The 21,354-nt window shown below is 52.7% G+C and overlaps 1 protein-coding gene across 2 annotated transcripts; it reads right to left on the bottom strand.

Annotated features, from left to right (window-relative positions):
* Window positions 1-10,783: 10,783 nt before the first annotated feature.
* PEX19 (peroxisomal biogenesis factor 19) lies at window positions 10,784-18,656 on the bottom strand. Of its 2 annotated transcripts, none has more exons than XM_069728743.1 (8): window positions 18,544-18,656; window positions 18,146-18,240; window positions 15,963-16,128; window positions 15,365-15,450; window positions 15,121-15,282; window positions 14,853-15,017; window positions 12,317-12,361; window positions 10,784-11,272 (listed from the first exon to the last, which is right to left on the bottom strand). In XM_069728743.1, the coding sequence occupies exons 1-8, from the start codon at window positions 18,593-18,595 to the stop codon at window positions 11,198-11,200; spliced, it is 846 nt and encodes a 281-aa protein (XP_069584844.1). In that variant the 5' UTR covers window positions 18,596-18,656; the 3' UTR covers window positions 10,784-11,197. The 2 variants fall into 2 exon arrangements, with proteins under 2 accessions (XP_069584844.1, XP_069584843.1); XM_069728742.1 differs by having other exon boundaries at window positions 15,963-16,131.
* Window positions 18,657-21,354: the final 2,698 nt, after the last annotated feature.

A 21,354-nucleotide genomic window follows, 5' to 3' on the forward strand; every position in this document is an offset into this window, starting at 1 on the left:
GGTACTGCGGCTTCTGAGTTTCCTTCCTCAGGTGATGAGGTTAAGTCGTTAGGTGCTGCTCTATTTAACTCCACCTAGTGCTTTGATCCTGGCCTCCAGTCAATGTTCTAGTATTGGTCTTGCTTCCTCCTGGATCGTTCCTGTGGCCTGTCTGCTCAGCATAAGTTAAGTTCTGCTTGTGTCCTTTTGTTGCTATATTTTCTGTCCAGCTTGCTTTTTTGGTTCTGCTTGCTTGCTGGAAGCTCTGAGACGCAGAGGGAGCACCTCCGTACCGTTAGTCGGTGCAGAGGGTCTTTTTGCCCCTCTGCGTGGTTGTTTGTAGGTTTTTGTGTTGACTGCAAAGCTTTCTTTCCTATCCTCGGTCTATTCAGTAAGTCGGGCCTCACTTTGCTAAATCTATTTCATCTCTGTGTTTGTATTTTCATCTGCCTTTTCCTTTGGGGAATTTCTCTGAGGCAAGGTAGGCTTATTTTTCTATCTTCAGGACTAGCTAGTTTCTCAGGCTGTGCCGAGTTGCATAGGGAGCGTTAGGCGCAATCCACGGCTACCTCTAGTGTGGTTTGATAGGTTTAGGGATTGCGGTCAGCAGAGTTTCCACGTCTCAGAGCTCGTCCTATGTTTTGTGGTTTTTGTCAGGTCACTTGTGTGATCTGAACTTCAAGGTCCATTGTGGTTCTGAATTACCTATTCATAACAGAGCTCTGTGTATAGTGTCAGTGTGCAAGTAATACAGAGATCATCAGGGTCATTATACACATACACAGTAGCTCTGTATATAGTGTCAGTGTACAGGTAATACAGAGATCATCAGTGGCATTATGCACAGTAGCTCTGTATACAGTGTCTGTGTACAGGTAATACAGTGATCACCAATGACATTATCCAGAGGATCTCTGTATCTAGTGTCAGTGTACAGGAAATACAGGCATCACCAGTGACATTATACCCAGGACCTTCGTATATAGTGTCAGTGTACAGGTAATACAGTGATAACCAGTGACATTATACACAGGAGCTCTGTATATAGTATACAGGTAATACAGGGATCACCAGTGACATTATGCACAGTAGCTCTGTATATAGTGTCGGTGTACAGGTAATACAGGGATCAGCAGTGACTTTATTCACAGGAGCTCTGTATATAGTGTTAGTGTACAGGGAATACAGGGATCATCAGTAAGTAATACAGCGATCACTGGTGACATTATACCTAGGAGCTCTGCATATATTGTTAGTGTACAGGTAATACAGGGATCAATTTTATCTTATTTAGATATTAAAAGACACCTACCCAGTGTAAGCAATTGGTTACAAAAGCAAATCAATGTGAGCATAGACCAAAATGATAGCAAGTATCTACAAAAACCCTATAGCAGTCCTAATTGACTCTTGCCTAGCAGTGGAGGTTAACACCCTAGGAGCACGATTTTTTTGGTGCCCCCACTCAACGAGGACTATCCTTTGCTTCCCTTGATATCCTTACTACTAGACAGGTGGGAAAACATATAGCTAAAGATAGGAGATAAAAAAATAGTCCCAAAATAATTAACTAATATAGATATAAATACAATTTCCTATAGGTATTATGTGAGTTATGTAGATACAATAATGATCGCTAACCTGAATATAGATTAAACATCCGTCCCTATGACAACTCAGAGAAAAAACATTTTTTTAGTTGATATTCCTTTCCCCTGGCCTAAAACATAAGCATGATATGCCTCACATAGCGGAAGGCTGTGTATACTGCTATACACCTCATCTGGCGGGGGGGCTACTGTGTGTATACCACCATATAACACCCCTAATGAGGGGCTACTGTGTGTGTACTTCCACATAACACACCTGGTGGGGGGCTACTCTGTGTATACCGCCATATACCACTCCAGAATGGTGGCCACTATACACCTCATCTGGCAGGGGGAGGGGGGTTCTGTGTGCACACTGCCATTTATCACACCTGCGGGGGTTACTTTGTGCATACTGGCATATACCAAACCTGGTGAGGGTCTACTGTGTGTATACCACCATGTGCCACACTTGGCGGCGGGCTATTCTTATAATGCCATATACACCAGACTGGGGGCTACTGTGTGTATACTGCTTCTGACAATGTCACTGGTAAAGTACAGGAGGGGAGATATGTTTCACTGCTCTTAATGGCATCAGTGATATAAAAATCCAGAGATTTTCCTCCAGCACACTATGTGCTGTGAGTGGTTAGTAGCTTATTTGTATAATGGGCTGGGTTTTATGTGGACAACCATAGAGCCGGTGGAAGGTTGTCCATCTTATCGCCACCCCAGTGTGTGGTTTGGGGCTTAAGTAGCTGACCTCCAGAAGCAGTAGGTGTTCAGTGTCTGGAGAGAAACATTCTAGAGAAGCATTTGTGGTCTGCTAATATCTGAACCACGCTAATACAAGAAATGTGCTTAATGCTACCATTTTGTTTTGCCCAGAGGGCCGTGTTTACTTTGTGCTTCATCTTGTTTTATGTCGCATCTAATAAATCAAGGACATTTCTAAAGTCTACCTGTGTCTACCTCCATGTACAGCCGATCTACCACATTTGGTGTTAGAAGTGAACATGTGTGATGGCTACAACAGGTACTGCATGTCCTGTGTGAAGGAGGCCACAAGCCAGCGTACAACGTCAGGCAGAATGGAGGACTTGCTCAAACATCTGGTACACGCACAGCAGCAACCTCACCACCAGCATCAGTTGCAGCAGCAACAGATGGAGCAAGAGGAGACAAGTAAGCTGCTTACACAACAAATGCACCAGCGGCACATTGACTTGATCGCTGAGGCGGTTCGTGGGAGGCCGACAGCTCCTTCCCCAAGTCCAGGTGATGACACATATACATCCGGAAGGCGGTAAGAAGAGTGATGCAAGAAATGACCCTGAGTGTTGATGTGGAATTACTTTTTTTATTGTGTTTGAGCAGGTAGCAGAGCGTGAGAACCTAACACCAGAGCAGTGGGCGGAGGTGCTGGCCCCCAATCTAACTGGCGTCCCCTGAAGGCTTATTATGATTCGGCATTGCAGGATGCACAGGGGTATGCTAAATACTGGAAAACATGTGCCGTATATACTCAAGTATAAGCCGAGATTTTCAGCCCACTTTTTTGGGCTGAAAGTGCTCTTCTCGGCTTATACTTGAGTTGTTTTTCCTGGGGGGTCAGCAGGGGAGGGGGAGTGGCGGCTGTCACATACTCACCTGCTCCTGGCATGGTCGCTGCATGTCCGATGGCCTCCGGGCAGCTCTTACTGTGTTCAGTGGTCACATGGTACCACTCAGTAATGAATATGGATGCATATTCATTACTTTAATGAGCAGTACATGATCGCTGAACATAGGAAGATACCACCGATTCCCGGAGACCGTCTGACAGTGAGACGCTGCCAGGGACCGCGCCGGGAGCAGGTGAGTATGACGGGGAAGATGAGCATTGCGCGATATTCACCTCTCTCCTTTGCACCGCTGCGCGCCACTCTGTCTTCCTTCCTCTGGCTGTGACTGTTCAGGTCAGAGGGCGCAATGACGTAGTTAGTGTGTCAGCTAAGGCTGACAATGAATTAAGGCTTGCAAGAGATGTTAAAAGCAATAAAAAAGGATTTGGGGGATATGTCAAAAGTAAAAGAAAAGTCAAAGATGCTCTAGGATTTTTACAGGATGAAAATGATGAAATGGTAAGAAAGGATGTTGAGAAGGCCGAACTTTTAAAGTCCTATTTTGCATCTGTCTTCTCTCAGAAAGGAAATATAACCAACTGATTTTCACTGTCCTATTAAGGGAATAGGAGAATTCAGGATATCTATAAAACAGAAAGATAGTGAAGAAACACTTAGCTAACATAAATTAATTCAAGTCTCCAGGTCCAGATGAATTACACCCCAGAGTACTGAAGAGGATAGCAGAAGAAATTTTGAAGCACTCTCCATAATCTTTGAAAATTCTTGGAGAACAGGAAAAGTCCCAGAAGACTGGAGAAGAGCAAATATTGTTCCTATCTTCAAAAAGGGGAAGAAGGTGGACCCAGGGAACTATAGGCTAGTGAGTCTGACGTCTACACCAGGAAAGATCTTTGAACAAATTATTAAACAACATGTATGTAAGTACCTGGATAAGAATGAAGTGATTAAACAGAGTCAGCATGGGTTTGTAACTAATAGGTCATGTCAGACTAACTTAATTTCCTTCTATGACAGAATCACTGACTGGGTGGATCAGGGAAAAGCTGTAGATATAGTACATCTTGACTTCAGCAAAGCATTTGACAAAGTACCTCACACAATCCTTATTGAAAAAATGACTAAGTATGGAATGGAGAAGGCAACTGTTAGGTGGATTCATAACTGGCTTAGTGATCGGACCCAAAGAGTGGTCATAAATGGCTGCACATCCAGTTGGAAGAATGTCTCAAGTGGGGTACCACAGGGCTCTGTCCTGGGCCCTATATTGTTCAACATCTTTATCAATGATTTAGATGAAAGAATTGAGGGTAAACTGATTAAATTTGCTGATGACACAAAGCTAGGAGGGATAGCTAATCCGAGAGAAGAGAGAGAGGATTCAAAAAGATATAAATAAATTAGTGAGGTGGGCAGCAACTAACAGAATGGTTTTTAACAGGGAAAAAATGCAAAGTACTACATCTGGGCAATAAAAATGAAAAAAGCATATACGGAATGGGAGGAATAGGGCTAAGTAACAGCACATGTGAAAAAGACTTGGGTATACTAATAGATCACAGATTAAACATGAGTCAACAGTGTGATGCAGCAGCAAAAAAGCAAATACAATTCTGGGATGTAATAACAGAAGCATACAGTCTAGATCACGTGAAGTTATTATTGCCCTCTACTCCTCTTTGGTCAGACCTCATCTGGAATACTGTGTTCAGTTTTGGGCACCATATTTTAAAAAAGACATCAACAAACTGGAGCAAGTTCAGGGAAGAGTGACCAGAATGGTGACCGGTGTGCAAACCATGTCCTATGAGGAACGTTTACAGGATTTGGGAATGTTTAGCTTGCAAAAATAAGAAATCCACCTACAAAAAGAGGCACCACACATTGATAATAAAAACCACTTTATTAATATCAAAAAAAGACCAAGAATGGCCATAAAATAGCCTAAATAGGCAGCAGGTGAGAGATAACAGACACAAGAAAAAAGGTAGACAACTGGCACAAGTTACAAAAAGTTATCCATACATATGCACACTAGTGTGTCCAAATAACTCACATTACAAAAACAGGGGGGCGCATGGTGAGCTTTTAACAGCTATATATATAGTATGATACATTAGCAGGAAATGGTTACAGAAACATTATACTTAGAATAATGCGCCCCCCTGTTTTTGTAATGTGAGTTATTTGGACACACTAGTGTGCATATGTATGGATAACTTTTTGTAACTTGTGCCAGTTGAGCAGGGGTTGAACCAGATGACCCAGGAGGTCCCTTCCAACTCTACGATTCTATGAAATTAAAATCTGAACCCGGTGTCTGCTCCCGGCTCTTGGGCAACCGCATTTATCACAGTCACGTTTTCAAAAGCCCCTTTTAGCGTAAGATCCCGCATTTGAGCATTCACAGAAACCCCGAGTTCAGGAATTTCGGCCTCACTGGTCGCCATCTTGTCCTCGTCACCAGCCAGGACACACAAGGGGAACTCATCCACCTCTGACTGTGCTAGGGTTTCATCAGGGTTGAGCTGGCTCATGTCTGCAACACTTGGTATCCCTACCTTTCCCCACTAGTCCCAGAACAGGCTGAAGTCCTGCCTGATTATCGCAGGGTGTAGCAACTCTATGACTACCCTGACCTCATGGGACTCAGTTCCCCGGCTCGTTCTTATCAACACTAGTCAGGAGACAGTCCTTGGCATCACCATGGATACAGCGTACACCCACGTGTTTTCCTGGGATCAACTGGTGGGGGAGAGTGGCCCTTACCAGTCATTCCATGACTAAGACTTCGGTCGAAACACGTCGAAATAACGCTGCTATAGTTTGCAATTTTGCATGATATGCTGTGAAATGCTAATGTTTCATATTTTGAGTGGTGTACCATAACCAAGAATATTTTTAAATGAAGAAATAAATGGAGATTTGTTTTAACTTCATTCCTGCCGGATTCATCAAGTTTTTTTTCTGTGTACCGTTTGCCCTACCTTTACGTGCAGGAACAGATGAAGATTAGCCGATATCCAGGTGAGCTGACTACATATGTTTTTTTGAGTCCTGGCAAGCCCTCCAGATTACCCAAATCAGGACATCTGTGTACCACCCACAGAAGGACAGCCTCATGGAAAGGTTCATCAAGACCTTGAAGGATATGCTGATGAAGGTCGTGGAGAAGAATGGCCGGGACTGGGATTGCCTGTTACCGTACCTACCATTCTCCATTACAGAAGTCCCACAGACCTCTACAGGGTTCTCACCGTTCAAACTGTTATACAGACGGCACCCTCAGGGACTTCTGGACATTGTAAAGGACCTGGAAATCAGAGGTAACACCCCACCGAAGCGTTATCGAATATGTGGCCTAGATGCAGAACAAGATCACGAGTGTGATGACGATTGTGAGGAAGTACCTCCTTCAAGAACAAGAAGCCCAGGCAAGGATCTACAAGCAGTCGGCAAGACAGACAATTTAGCCTTGGAGACTGGTTGTTGGTGTTGATCCTCATGGATGAAAGTAAGATCCTGGCCAAGTGGCAAGGGCCATACGAGGTGGTCGAAAAATTGAGTGACATCAACTACAAGGTCCATCAACCAGGGAGAAGAAAGCCATACCAGGTGTACTGCATTAACCTACTGAAACCATGGTGAGACAGGGATCCGGTGGAAGCAACGTGCCTAGGGGCCAATCCTGATGCCAGGGTTGAGGATGTCACAGTGGCAGAGACACTGTCGCCGGCACAGAAACAACAGTGCCGTGAGCTGTTTCAGCGGAATCTGTTTTCAGAGTTGTCAGGTTGTGGAGTATGAAATGCTGACAGAACCGCATGTGAGGGTGAACCAAAAGCCGTATTAGATTCCCGAAGCCTGCCGTAAAGCGATCTCCAAAGAGGTGAGAATGTTAAGCTTGGGCATCAAGAGTGGCTGGTCAAGCCCTACTTTCCATGTGCCACAGCCAGATGGAGAGTGGTGGTTCTGTAATGACTACTGGAGGCTGATCGAGGCATGCAAGTTCTACGTGTATCCAAAGGGTCGATGAGCTCATTGAGAGACTAGAGTCAGCCAGATATATCACAACCCTGGACAGAATGAAAGGGTACTGGCAAATTCTCCTGTCTCCAAGTGGCAAGGAGAAGACGGCCTTCTCTACACCTGATGGATGCTTCCAGTACACAAGGATGTCACAAAAAGTACGCCGCAGCATATCTGGATGATATTCTGATATTCAGCCCGCACTGGGGAAGTACCTCCAGAAGGTCCAGGTGGTCCTGGATGCACTGAGGAAGGCAGGGTTTACCATAAACCCTAAGACATGCACCATGTGGAAAGAACAGGCAAAATACTTAGACTACATCACTGGGAGGGGCAAAATAAAGCCGCAAGTAGTCAACCTGAAGGCAATCCAAAAGTGTCCACAACCGGTATTAAGAAAAGCAGGTTAAAGTGTTTCCAAGAATTGTGGGATACGTTCGGCGATTTATCCTGAATTTCACCATGATAGCCGCCCCAACTGGTCTTCTCATGGGCATAAAGTCATCGATGTATACCACTATACACCACACGTGGCGGGGGACTACTGTGTATATACCACAAAGCACTCCATGGCTCAGCACCACCCTACATCTCCTCTCTGGTCTCAGTCTACCACCCTACCTGTGCCCTCCGCTCTGCTAATGACCTCAGGTTAGCATCCTCAATAATCAGAACCTCCCATTTCCGTCTCCAAGACTTCACATGCTGCGCCGATTCTTTGGAATGCACTACCCAAGTTATTACGATTAATCCCCAATCCCCACAGTTTTAAGCGTGCCCTAAAGACTCATTTGTTCAGATTGGCCTACCGCCTCAACACATTAACCTAACTATCCCTGTGTGGCTCATTCAAAAAAATAAATAATAAGGTTCCTCGCATCATGTTGTCATACAGTTTATAGCCCTCTGTGTCTGTACTGCTACATACTTAGGCAGTTAACTGGTTCATGCAGCTTTACATGAACACCCGACCCTTACACTATGGCTTGTCCGAATAACTAAAGCAATTGTTACCATCCACCTCTCGTGTCTCCCCTTTTCCTCATAGTTTGTAAGCTTGCGAGCAGGGCCCTCATTCCTCTTGGTATCTATTTTGAACTGTGATTTCTGTTACACTGTAATGTCTATTGTCTGTACAAGTCCCCTCTATAATTTGTAAAGCGCTGCGCTATATAAAATTATTATATACCGCTATATATGTCACCTGGCTGCGGGTTTCTCTTTGTATACTGCTATATACCTAACCTAGCGGGGGCTATTCTATGTATACCACTATATACCTCACCTGGTGAGGGTCTACTGTGTGTATACCGCTATATACCTCACCTGGTGGAGGGCTACCATGTGTATACCTCTATATAGCAGACCTGGCAGGACTCCACTTGAAAAGGCAGTGCATTGGACACGCGAAACGCGCGTTGGGGTCATCTTACACCGGGCCCAGGGTCCTCCAACTTCTGCCCTTGGTAAGTGCTTGTCCCTCTACGTGTTCCGATTTGGATCAAGTTTCTTGATATTTAACCTGAGAGGGGCATGCCTGGCACTGATATATCTTATTGCATGGGCACTTTACATAATACATATTTCTATGCACAATCGGGCAGTTGCAATGGTTGGTCCCCTGGTCCTTCTGTTTTCCTCCTGCATATGTATAATTTTATATATTCTTTGGTGTTGATCTGTGTTTACATTTGTGCGATTTGAACTAATAAAATATGCTTTTTACCTACTGTATCTAAATGCTCCCGTTTCTGTATATATTTTGGAGTGGGTACCTATATTGTCTTCTTTGGATGGGTTACTGATAGCACTATTTGATGACATTAATATGTCACTGAGGTTTTTGTGTTTACTTAGGATCTACTATGTGTATACCACTATATACCTAACCTGGTGGGGGGCTATTCTATGTATACCGCTATATATCTCACCTGGCGGGGGGGCTACTGTGTGTACATCACTATAGATCTAACCTAATCTGGTGGGAAGCTACCGTTTATTTCGCTATACATACCACATGCGTATAATGCTATATACCACACCTGGTGGGAGGCTATTCAGTGTATACCGCTATATACCGCACCTGGTGGAGGGCTATTCCATGTATACCGCTATATACCTCACCTGGTGTGGGGGGGGTGTGTGAACTATTCTGTGTATACCGCTATATACCTCACCTGGTGGGGGGGAACTATTCTGTGTATACCGCTATATACCTCACCTGGTGGGGGGGGGGAACTATTCTGTGTATACCGCTATATACCTCACCTGGTGGTGGGGGGGAACTATTCTGTGTATACCGCTATATACCTCACCTGGTGGAGGGCTATTCCATGTATACCGCTATATACCTCACCTGGTGGGGGGGGGGGGGGGGGACGACTATTCTGTGTATACTGCTATATACCTCACCTGGTGGAGGGCTATTCCATGTATACCGCTATATACCTCACCTGGTGGTGGTGGGGAAACTATTCTGTGTATAGCGCTATATACCTCACCTGGTGGAGGGCTATTCCATGTATACTGCTATATACCTCACCTGGTGGTGGGGGGGAAACTATTCTGTGTATACCGCTATATACCTCACCTGGTGGAGGGCTATTCCATGTATACTGCTATATACCTCACCTGGTGGGGGTTACTATTCTGCGTATGCTGTTATATACCTCACCTGGTGGGGGGAGGGAACTATTCTGTGTATACCGCTACATACCACACCTGGTGGGGGGCTATTCCATGTATACCGCTATATACCTCACCTGGTGGGGGGGAACTATTCTGCGTATACCGCTATATACACCTGGTGGGGGGCTATTCAGTGTATACCGCTACATACAGGGCTATTCCGTGTATATCGCTATATACCTCACCTGGTGTGTGTGGGGGGGTTATTCTGTGTATACCGCTATATACCACACCTGGTGGAGGGCTTTTCCGTGTCAGACGCTATATACCAAACCTGGCGGGGTGCTACTCTGTGCATACTGCTATATACCTCACCTGGTGGAGGGCTTTTCCGTGTCAGACGCTATATACCAAACCTGGCGGGGTGCTACTCTGTGCATACTGCTATATACCTCACCTGGTGGAGGGCTATTCCGTGTATACCGCTATATACCTCACGTCATGTGGGGGAATGGGGGGGGGGGGGGGCTATTCTGTGTATACCGCTATATACCACACCTGGTGGAGGGCTTTTCCGTGTCAGATGCTATATACCACACCTGGCGGGGTGCTAATCTGTGTATACTGCTATATACCTCACCTGGTGGAGGGCTATTCCTTGTAAGCCGCTATATACCACACCTGGCGGGGTGCAACTCTGTTTGTGCCGCTATATAACTCAAATAGAGGGGGGGCTACCCTGTGTATACTGCTATCTACCTCACCTGGTGGGGGGTAAGTTTATGTATACCGCTATACACCTTACTAGGGAGAGCAGTAAATACATCAGACCAGCACAAGGGGCAGCACTGGCTATGACTTAGAGGAGTTCCCTTTAATAAATGCTGGTTGAGAGGGGGCAGGGGCTTTGGCAGTAGGCGGAGCCGCAGACAGTTTCATATTTTTATTTCACAGTCCAGGTCAGGTCATCTATCTTCCTTTAAAGGGACAGTGCTTTTAAAACTGTAGCCAATCAGGGCCAGTCCTGATGCCCCGTCTGAGGGTCACTGTGCCCGGGGTCCAGAAGAGGCGCACTATTTCAGTGTGGGTGACGGGGTCGTGTGTGGCACCATAGACAGGGGTGCCGGATTTTAGTGTGCAGAGTAGTCCCAGGTTTTAAAGTAGCAGCACCCTCGTTACTGCATGCAGCTCAGTCCTTCTGTGGGGGCACGTGCTCATCCTCCGCACTGGGGGGCATTAGTAATTACAGTAAGGCAACGTCAGATTGTATCCAGTCTGTAGGGCGACCTCGCTGGTACACGGCCAGAAGGCAGCCTCTCGCTGCATGCTACGCCGTCCCCACCGTCACATGATCCTGCACTGCTCTCCACTGCCAGGATTCAGGTTCATGGGGTCCAGATCCATATTCAAACCAGGCGGCTGCAAGTAATAAGAAAATAAGTCATGGCTTCTACTCCACTCACAGCCAAAGAAACACACAAGGGTCTGCACAAAATTGCCAGGGAGCAATTTGGGAGTTTAGCAATTAGTTCCTGAGTGGCGGTAGCTTCCAGAACCGACTGCACCTTTGGATGTTACTGGAGTATATGAATAGGGAATGCTGATCTGGAGTATAAGAATGGGACTACAGCTTTGGCTGTGACTAGAGCGCAGGTTAGTATCGGTAGCAGAAGTACTGTCCAGCAGCTGTAATGGTATGCAGCTAATACCCCCCACCCCCGCGGGGTCCCACCCCCTCTCTCCCCAGGGCCCGAAGTGTGAGCAGAGTCAGTAAACAAGCTGCAAGGCCAAGCCAGAAGGCCAAAGCTGGTCACAACAGAGCAGATGTCTCGTCACAGAGTGCCAGGACCCCAAATAGAAAGTGGAACAACTCCCATCATCTATTTATACCCTGATGTACAGGGGCGGCCAGGAGAGGGAGGGAACCCAAAATGTCATCAAAACTGCACTGTGGAGGATGGGGGAGGGGACAACTTCACCCAGAATGCACTGCGGTTGAGACGTAATGCTTCATACAACTTTGAGCACATGTCTACAAAAATCCTGAATGCAGCTTTTAGGGTATGTGCACACGATGCGGAATCTGCTGCGGATTTTTCCGCAGCGGATTTGGAAAATCCGCAGTGCAAAACCGCTGCGGTTTTCACTGCGGATTATCGTGCAGTTTCTTCTGCGGATTCCTCTGCGGGTTTTCAACTGCACTTTCCTATTGGTGCATGTTGAAAACCACTGCGGAATCCGCAGAAAGAAGTGACATGCTACTTCTTTTTTTCCGCAGCGATCCCGCGCGGAATTTTCTGCATCGTGTGCACTGCGGTTTTTGTTTTCCATAGGGTAACATTGTACTGCACACCGCATGGAAAACTGCTGCGGATCTGCAGTGTCAAATCCGCTGTGGATCCGCAGCAAAAACCGCAGCGTGTGCACAAGGCCTTAGATGTATTTGGAGAATCACTCACTCACCGAGTCTCCGGCCAGCTCCTTAGGCGGGTGTCCGAGCTCCTGCAACTAAACAATGGGAATGGAGTGGTTAGTGCTGCCCCCAGACGAGAGTGAAGCCCCCAGCTGTCCCTGGACTAGAGTGGCACCACTGGCTGCCACCAGACAAGAACGGCACCCTCCCCCTGGCTGCCACCAGTCAAGGGAGGTGTCCCCACCTCCCCTGGCTGCCACCAGCCAAGAGCTGCGCCCCCTCCCCCTCCGGCTGCCACCAGCCAAGAGCTGCGCCCCCTCCCCCCCCCCCCGCTGCAACCAGTCAAGAGCGGCGCCCCCCTGGCTACAACCAGTCGAAGAGAGGCGCCTTTTCCCCAGCTGCAACCGGTCAAGAGCGGTGTCCCCCCCAGATGCAACCAGTCAAGAGCGGCACCCCCCCGCCCCACCCGGCAACTGCTGCACTGAAGACCCTGATACTCCCCGGACAAGAGCTGCGCCCTGGAACAAAAGCGGCACCCCCTGATAAGAGTAGTGCCCACAGAAACTCCTGTACTACCTCCTGCTGCTCCAGACAAGAGACACACACCTTCAACTGCTCCCAACAAGAGAGGTGCCCCCTAGTGCTCCTTCACTGCCCCCCAGAGCAGCGCCCCCTAGTGCTCCTTCACTGCCCCCCAGAGCAGCGCCCCCTAGTGCTCCTTCACTGCCCCCCCAGAGCAGCGCCCCCTAGTGCTCCTTCACTGCCCCCCAGAGCAGCGCCCCCTAGTGCTCCTTCACTGCCCCCGAGAGCTCCTTCACTGTCCCCCCAGAGCAGCGCCCCCTAGTGCTCTTTCACTGCCCCCCAGAGCAGCACCCCCTAGTGCTCCTTCACTGCCCCCGAGAGCTCCTTCACTGCCCCCCAGAGCAGCACCCCCTAGTGCTCCTTCACTGTCCCCCAGAGCAGCGCCCCCTAGTGCTCCTTCACTGTCACAAAGAGCAGCGCCCCCTAGTGCTCCTTCACTGCCCCCGAGAGCAGCACCCCCTAGTGCTCCTTCACTGCCCCCGAGAGCTCCTTCACTGCCCCCCACAGCAGCACCCCCTAGTGCTCCTTCACTGTCCCCCAGAGCAGCACCCCCTAGTGCTCCTTCACTGTCCCCCAGAGCAGCGCCCCCTAGTGCTCCTTCACTGTCACAAAGAGCAGCGCCCCCTAGTGCTCTTTCACTGCCCCCCAGAGCAGCACCCCCTAGTGCTCCTTCACTGCCCCCGAGAGCTCCTTCACTGCCCCCCAGAGCAGCACCCCCTAGTGCTCCTTCACTGTCCCCCAGAGCAGCACCCCCTAGTGCTCCTTCACTGCCCCCGAGAGCTCCTTCACTGCCCCCCAGAGCAGCACCCCCTAGTGCTCCTTCACTGTCCCCCAGAGCAGCGCCCCCTAGTGCTCCTTCACTGTCACAAAGAGCAGCGCCCCCTAGTGCTCCTTCACTGCCCCCGAGAGCAGCACCCCCTAGTGCTCCTTCACTGCCCCCGAGAGCAGCACCCCCTAGTGCTCCTTCACTGCCCCCGAGAGCAGCACCCCCTAGTGCTCCTTCACTGCCCCCGAGAGCAGCGCCCCCTAGTGCTCCTTCACTGCCCCCGAGAGCAGCGCCCCCTAGTGCTCCTTCACTGCCCCCGAGAGCAGCGCCCCCTAGTGCTCCTTCTCTGCCCCCCAGAGCAGCGCCCCCTAGTGCTCGTTCTCTGCCCCCCAGAGCAGAGCCCCCTAGTGCTCCTTCTCTGCCCCCCAGAGCAGCGCCCCCTAGTGCTCCTTCTCTGCCCCCCAGAGCAGCGCACCCTAGTGCTCCTTCACTGCCCCCGAGAGCAGCACCCCCTAGTGCTCCTTCACTGCCCCCGAGAGCAGCACCCCCTAGTGCTCCTTCACTGCCCCCGAGAGCAGCACCCCCTAGTGCTCCTTCTCTGCCCCCCAGAGCAGCGCCCCCTAGTGCTCCTTCACTGCCCCCGAGAGCAGCGCCCCCTAGTGCTCCTTCACTGCCCCCGAGAGCAGCACCCCCTAGTGCTCCTTCTCTGCCCCCCAGAGCAGCGCCCCCTAGTGCTCCTTCTCTGCCCCCCAGAGCAGCGCCCCCTAGTGCTCCTTCACTGCCCCCGAGAGCAGCGCCCCCTAGTGCTCCTTCACTGCCCCCGAGAGCAGCGCCCCCTAGTGCTCCTTCACTGCCCCCGAGAGCAGCACCCCCTAGTGCTCCTTCACTGCCCCCGAGAGCAGCGCCCCCTAGTGCTCCTTCACTGCCCCCGAGAGCAGCGCCCCCTAGTGCTCCTTCACTGCCCCCGAGAGCAGCGCCCCCTAGTGCTCCTTCACTGCCCCCGAGAGCAGCGCCCCCTAGCGCTCCTTCACTGGCCTCAACAAAAGTGGCAGCACGTACTGAACTAGACTAGCAACACTCCCTAATGCTCTTAACACAACCTTTGCCAAGAACGGCGCCCCCTGCTGGTTCCTCACTGCCAACGACAAGAGCGACCCCGCTGCTTTCTCGCCGACACAGAGACAAGTGTCGCCCTCCTCGCCTCATGGCACACAGGGGTATAACAACACACCAGTCACCTGTTGCATCAGATCCATGATGGCTTCAAATCTGGCAGCCTCGTCCCCCGACTGCTCAGTCTCAAAGTGCCGGCAGATCCTGGCCATCAGACTGTGCTGCTCCTGGTACTTGCGGTACTCCTCGGCGGGCAGGGTATCCTGATGCGTCTGCAGCCATTCTGGAAACTGAGTGACGGGAAGAGAAAAAAATAAGGAAAACTAAAAGCATCCGCTCCTGGGAAAGCTGGGTGACCACAGACATGGCCTCAGCCACAGGGGGCGCCCTCACCTTGTCTGTGATCTCCTTCAGGGACGGGTACAGGACCTCCTTGGACAGCAGGTTCTGCATGATGTTCTGCATGAACGGGAGGATGTTGCCCTCACCCTCCACCTCGTCCATGCCCAGGCCCTCCATGGCGCGGGACAGCTCCTCCTCCGACAGGCTGGAATTCTGCAAGGCACAAGGGTACAGGGGCAATTACATGGTGGGGTCACACACTACTGAGACCCCCGGGGGGCTGCTGATCGCTCACCTGTAGCTCGTCAGCGTTCTTGGCGAGTCCCGTGAGCGTCTCCTTCAAGCACGACGTGAATTCCTGCTGCGACGTTTCATCACTTCCTGTCCGGAGAAGCAAAATAACCATGGAAGCTCAGTGGTGCCCACCCATCCCTGGTCTCCATCAGGATCCCCCTCTATTAGCCACTGATGCCATCTGATCAGCACCAGACACCCCCAAGTGTATCATTTCAGGAGGGGCAACATGATGGCCGCGGCACCTGCACTAACGTCTTACAGCAATACCCATTTATTCCCATAATCCGGCATGAAAAGACTGTCCTATGGCTGAAGACCTGATGTTTTGTCACTGCCGGACCACCAGGTTGTGGATGACAGATTGATAATCTGGGGATTACATACAGAGATTCACTATCTCCGATAATCCAGGATAATCTCCAGCTGTAGAATACTGGATTATTGGAAATGTGCAGCGATACAGGGGAGGGATGTCAGAAGAACAGGGGGCCAAATCTGCCGCCATCTCAGGCTGTGTACACTCCTCACCGTAACCGCAGGTGGACTCTGCCCTTTGCCCCTTACCAACTGAGCACTGTCTGACCTTTGCCCCTTACCAACTTTCCCAGCGGCCTCTGACAACTTCTGGAACTGCTCCACCAGGTGCGGCTCCTCCTCGGCCAGCTCCTTCATGGCCTTCTCGAACTCCTGTGTGGCCTGGGCGGCGAGCTCACTGCTGAACAGCTCCTGGAAGAACTTCTCCTGGGACGTGAAGAGGGCGTCCTGCTGGGAGAGAGCGGGCCAGCGCCCCCAGGGTCAGGCCAGAAGGAAGCGGCATCCACACCCCCAGGGTCAGGCCAGGAGGACGAAGCACCCCACACAGCAACGGGGTCAAGCCAGGAGGACGAAGCACCCCACACAGCACCGGGGTCAGGCCAGGAGGGGGCAGCACCCCACACAGCACCGGGGTCAGGCCAGGAGGGGGCAGCACCTCACACAGCACCGGGGTCAGGCCAGGAGGGGGAAGCACCTCACACAGCACCGGGGTCAGGCCAGGAGGGGGCAGCACCCCACACAGCACCGGGGTCAGGCCAGGAGGGGGCAGCACCTCACACAGCACCGGGGTCAGGCCAGGAGGGGGCAGCACCCCACACAGCACCGGGGTCATGCCAGGAGGGGGCAGCATCCCACACAGCACCGGGGTCAGGCCAGGAGGGGGCAGCACCTCACACAGCACCGGGGTCAGGCCAGGAGGGGGCAGCATCCCACACAGCACCGGGGTCAGGCCAGGAGGGGGCAGCACCTCACACAGCACCGGGGTCAGGCCAGGAGGGGGCAGCATCCCACACAGCACCGGGGTCAGGCCAGGAGGGGGCAGCACCCCACACAGCACCGGGGTCAGGCCAGGAGGGGGCAGCAACCCACACAGCACCGGGGTCAGGCCAGGAGGGGGCAGCACCCCACACAGCACCGGGGTCAGGTCAAGAGGAAGCGGCACCCCACACAGCACCGGGGTCAGGCCAGGAGGGGGCAGCACCCCACACAGCACCGGGGTCAGGTCAAGAGGAAGCGGCACCCCACACAGCACCGGGGTCAGGCCAGGAGGGGGCAGCACCCCATACAGCACCGGGGTCAGGCCAGGAGGGGGCAGCACCCCACACAGCACCGGGGTCAGGCCAGGAGGGGGCAGCACCCCACACAGCACCGGGGTCAGGTCAAGAGGAAGCGGCACCCCACACAGCACCGGGGTCAGGCCAGGAGGGGGCAGCACCCCATACAGCACCGGGGTCAGGCCAGGAGGGGGCAGCACCTCACACAGCAACGGGGTCAGGCCAGGAGGGGGCAGCACCCCACACAGCACCGGGGTCAGGCCAGGAGGGGGCAGCACCCCACACAGCACCGGGGTCAGGTCAAGAGGAAGCGGCACCCCACACAGCACCGGGGTCAGGCCAGGAGGGGGCAGCACCCCATACAGCACCGGGGTCAGGCCAGGAGGGGGCAGCACCTCACACAGCAACGGGGTCAGGCCAGGAGGGGGCAGCACCCCACACAGCACCGGGGTCAGGCCAGGAGGGGCAGCACCCCATACAGCACCGGGGTCAGGCCAGGAGGGGGCAGCACCCCACACAGCAACGGGGTCAGGCCAGGAGGGGGCAGCACCCCACACAGCACCGGGGTCAGGCCAGGAGGGGCAGCACCCCATACAGCACCGGGGTCAGGCCAGGAGGGGGCAGCACCCCACACAGCACCGGGGTCAGGCCAGGAGGGGGCAGCACCCCACACAGCAACGGGGTCAGGCCAGGAGGGGGCAGCACCCCACACAGCACCGGGGTCAGGCCAGGAGGGGCAGCACCCCATACAGCACCGGGGTCAGGCCAGGAGGGGGCAGCACCCCACACAGCACCGGGGTCAGGCCAGGAGGGGGCAGCACCCCACACAGCAACGGGGTCAGGCCAGGAGGGGGCAGCACCCCACACAGCACCGGGGTCAGGCCAGGAGGGGCAGCACCCCATACAGCACCGGGGTCAGGCCAGGAGGGGGCAGCACCTCACACAGCACCGGGGTCAGGCCAGGAGGGGGCAGCACCCTACAGAACACCGGGGTCAGGTCAAGAGGAAGCGGCACCCACCCCCCGGGTTCAGGCAAGGAGGGTGCAGCAGCCCACCGTGGTCAGGCCAGGAAGGGGTAGTGTCCCCCCCAAGTCAGGGGAGTACAGGCAGTGACCCCAGGGGCAGTGGAGGATGAAGGGGACCCCCTTGTACCAAAGTGCAGGACAGGCACATATATGGTCAGCACTCACCTTGGCGGCATCGGCCGGTGGTCTCTCTGCGGATTGGTCAGCAGTTGCAGGAGAAGGAGGGGGGCGGCTCGTCTTCTCAAAATCATCCAGCGCGCCTGTCGTACACAGAACATACGACTCATCAGACCAGCTGACACCAGAGAGCAATGACGCACAGCCCCAATACAAAGTGCAGAAAACCTGACACCAGAGAGCAATAGCTGCACACTCACAAGTCAATCATTTTCAGACTGCAAGATCTGCAGCAGTACAGTAAGATTGCACCTGATACCAGAGAGCAATAGCAGAAACTGTGACACACAACATGTCAATCATCCCAGATCCCAGTAAGCAGCTGCTGGCTGACACCAGAGAGAAGCAGCATGCGCACCGCCCCCTTCCCTCCCTCCAGCGCTCACTGTCCAGCAGCTCGTCCAGTTCCTTGTCTTCTTCACCCCCAGCTCCGGCCATCTTTGCTGCTTCCTACTGAAGGGGGCGTGTCCAAGTTATGTCACCGCCGCGCATCCAATAGAACCATACATACAAGTAAGGGCAGTGAGGCTGCGCAGGCTGGCGCCATTTTTAAAAGACATCAGAAGGTGACCGGAAGGAGCAATGTGCCGGGGCTGCCAGTAGGCGGCGACCTCACACGGTGCTCCCATGTCTCCGCTTGCTGTCAGTGAATGTAAACAATTAGAAGCCTCTGTCATGTATCTGTATTGTTTCCTCTTACTGACAGCAGACATAGAACTTGAAGACAGTGAGGAATGTAAAGTGACTTTGTGTAAGACAGTTGCAGATAAATGTAAAATGCCCTAATATCAGACAGTCCGAGAATATCCCATAAAGTGTGAAGTCAGCACAGCCAGTAAGTAATCCTTTGCCGTGAAGGGGTTAATGGGTCTCTACAATGTTAGGTGGAGGCCACAAAAACATCACCGATCACAATCCGGGAGCACCAAACAAGGCCTGCCGTACACAGGGAACCACCCCACACAGCCTGCCGTATACAGGAACACCCCACACGGCCTGCCGTATACCGGGAACACCCCACACAGCCAGCCGTATACCGGGAATACCCCACAAGACCTGCCATATACCAGGAACACCCCACAAGACCTGCCGTATACCGGGAACACCCCACAATACCTGCCGTATACCGGGAACACCCCACAAGACCTGCCGTATACCGGGAACACCCCACAGACCTGCCGTATACCGGGAGCACCCCACAGACCTGCCGTATACCGGGAACACCCCACAAGACCTGCCGTATACCGGGAACACCCCACAATACCTGCCGTATACCGGGAACACCCCACAAGACCTGCCGTATACAGGAACATCCCACACGGCCTGCCGTATACCGGGAACACCCCACACAGCCAGCCGTATACTGGGAACACCCCACAAGACCTGCCGTATACCGAGGAACACCCCACAAGACCTGCCGTATACTGGGAACACCCCACAAGACCTGCCGTATACCGGGAACACCCCACAATACCTGCCGTATACCGGGAACACCCCACAAGACCTGCCGTACACCAGGAACACCCCACAAGACCAGCCGTATACTGGGAACACCCCACAAGACCTGCCGTATACCGGGAACACCCCACAAGACCTGACGTATACCGGGAACACCCCACAATACCTGACGTATACCGGGAACACCCCACAAGACCCGCCGTACACCAGGAACACCCCACAAGACCTGCCGTATACCGGGAACACCCCACAAGACCTGACGTATACCGGGAACACCCCACAATACCTGACGTATACCGGGAACACCCCACAAGACCTGCCGTATACCGGGAACACCCCACAAGACCTGCCGTATACCGGGAACACCCCACAAGACCTGCTGTATACCGGGAACACCCCACAATACCTGACGTATACCGGGAACACCCCACAAGACCTGCCGTATACCGGGAACACCCCACAAGACCTGCTGTATACCTGGAACACCCCACAATACCTGCCGTATACCAGGAACACCCCACAAGACTTGCCGTATACCGGGAGGGAACACCCCACAATACCTGCCGTATACCGGGAACACTCCACAAGACCTGCCGTATACCGGGAACACCCCACAAGATTTGCTGTATAACGGGAGCACCCCACAAGACCTGCCGTATACCGGGAACACCCCACAAGACCTGCCGTATACCGGGAACACCCCACAAGACCTGCCATATACCGGGAGCACCTCATAAGACCTGCCATATACCGGGAACACCCCACAAGACCTGCCGTATACCGGGAACACCCCACATGACCTGCCATATACCAGGAGCACCCCATAAGACCTGCCATATACCGGGAACACCCCACAAGACCTGCCGTATACCGGGAACACCCCACAAGACCTGCCGTATTTCGGGAACACCCCACAAGACCTGCCGTATACCGGGAACACCCCACAAGACCTACGGTATACCAGGAACACCCCACAAGACCTGCAGTATACAGGGAACACCCCACAGACCTGCTGTATACCAGGAACACCCCACAAGACCGGCCGTATACCGGGAACACCCCACAAGACCTGCTGTATACCGGTAACACCCCACAATACCTGACGTATACCGGGAACACCCCACAAGACCTGCCGTATACCGGGAACACCCCACAAGACCGGCCGTATACCGGGAACACCCCACAAGACCTGCTGTATACCGGTAACACCCCACAATACCTGACGTATACCGGGAACACCCCACAAGACCTGCCGTATACCGGGAACACCCCACAAGACCTGCTGTATACCTGGAACACCCCACAATACCTGCCGTATACCAGGAACACCCCACAAGACTTGCCGTATACCGGGAGGGAACACCCCACAATACCTGCCGTATACCGGGAACACCCCACATGACCTGCCATATACCAGGAGCACCCCATAAGACCTGCCATATACCGGGAACACCCCACAAGACCTGCCGTATACCGGGAACACCCCACAAGACCTGCCGTATTTCGGGAACACCCCACAAGACCTGCCGTATTTCGGGAACACCCCACAAGACCTACCGTTTACCAGGAACACCCCACAAGACCTGCAGTATACAGGGAACACCCCACAGACCTGCTGTATACCAGGAACACCCCACAAGACCTGCCGTATACTGGGAATACCCCACAAGACCTGCTGTGTACAGGATCACCCCACCAGACCTGGCATATACCAGGAACACCCCACAAGACCTGCCGTA

This window comes from Ranitomeya imitator, chromosome 1, assembly GCF_032444005.1.
Source record: "Ranitomeya imitator isolate aRanImi1 chromosome 1, aRanImi1.pri, whole genome shotgun sequence".
Classification (NCBI taxonomy): domain Eukaryota; kingdom Metazoa; phylum Chordata; class Amphibia; order Anura; family Dendrobatidae; genus Ranitomeya; species Ranitomeya imitator.

Excerpts from the sequence above, each read along its gene's own strand:
- PEX19 (XM_069728742.1), bottom strand. The coding sequence starts at position 18,595 with ATGGCCGGAGCTGGGGGTGAAGAAGACAAGGAACTGGACGAGCTGCTG. Across the intron at positions 15,283-15,364 it reads AGAACGCTGACGAGCTACAG|AATTCCAGCCTGTCGGAGGA; the intron begins GTGAGCGATCAG and ends TGTGCCTTGCAG. Across the intron at positions 12,362-14,852 it reads TCATGGATCTGATGCAACAG|TTGCAGGAGCTCGGACACCC; the intron begins GTGACTGGTGTG and ends CCCATTGTTTAG.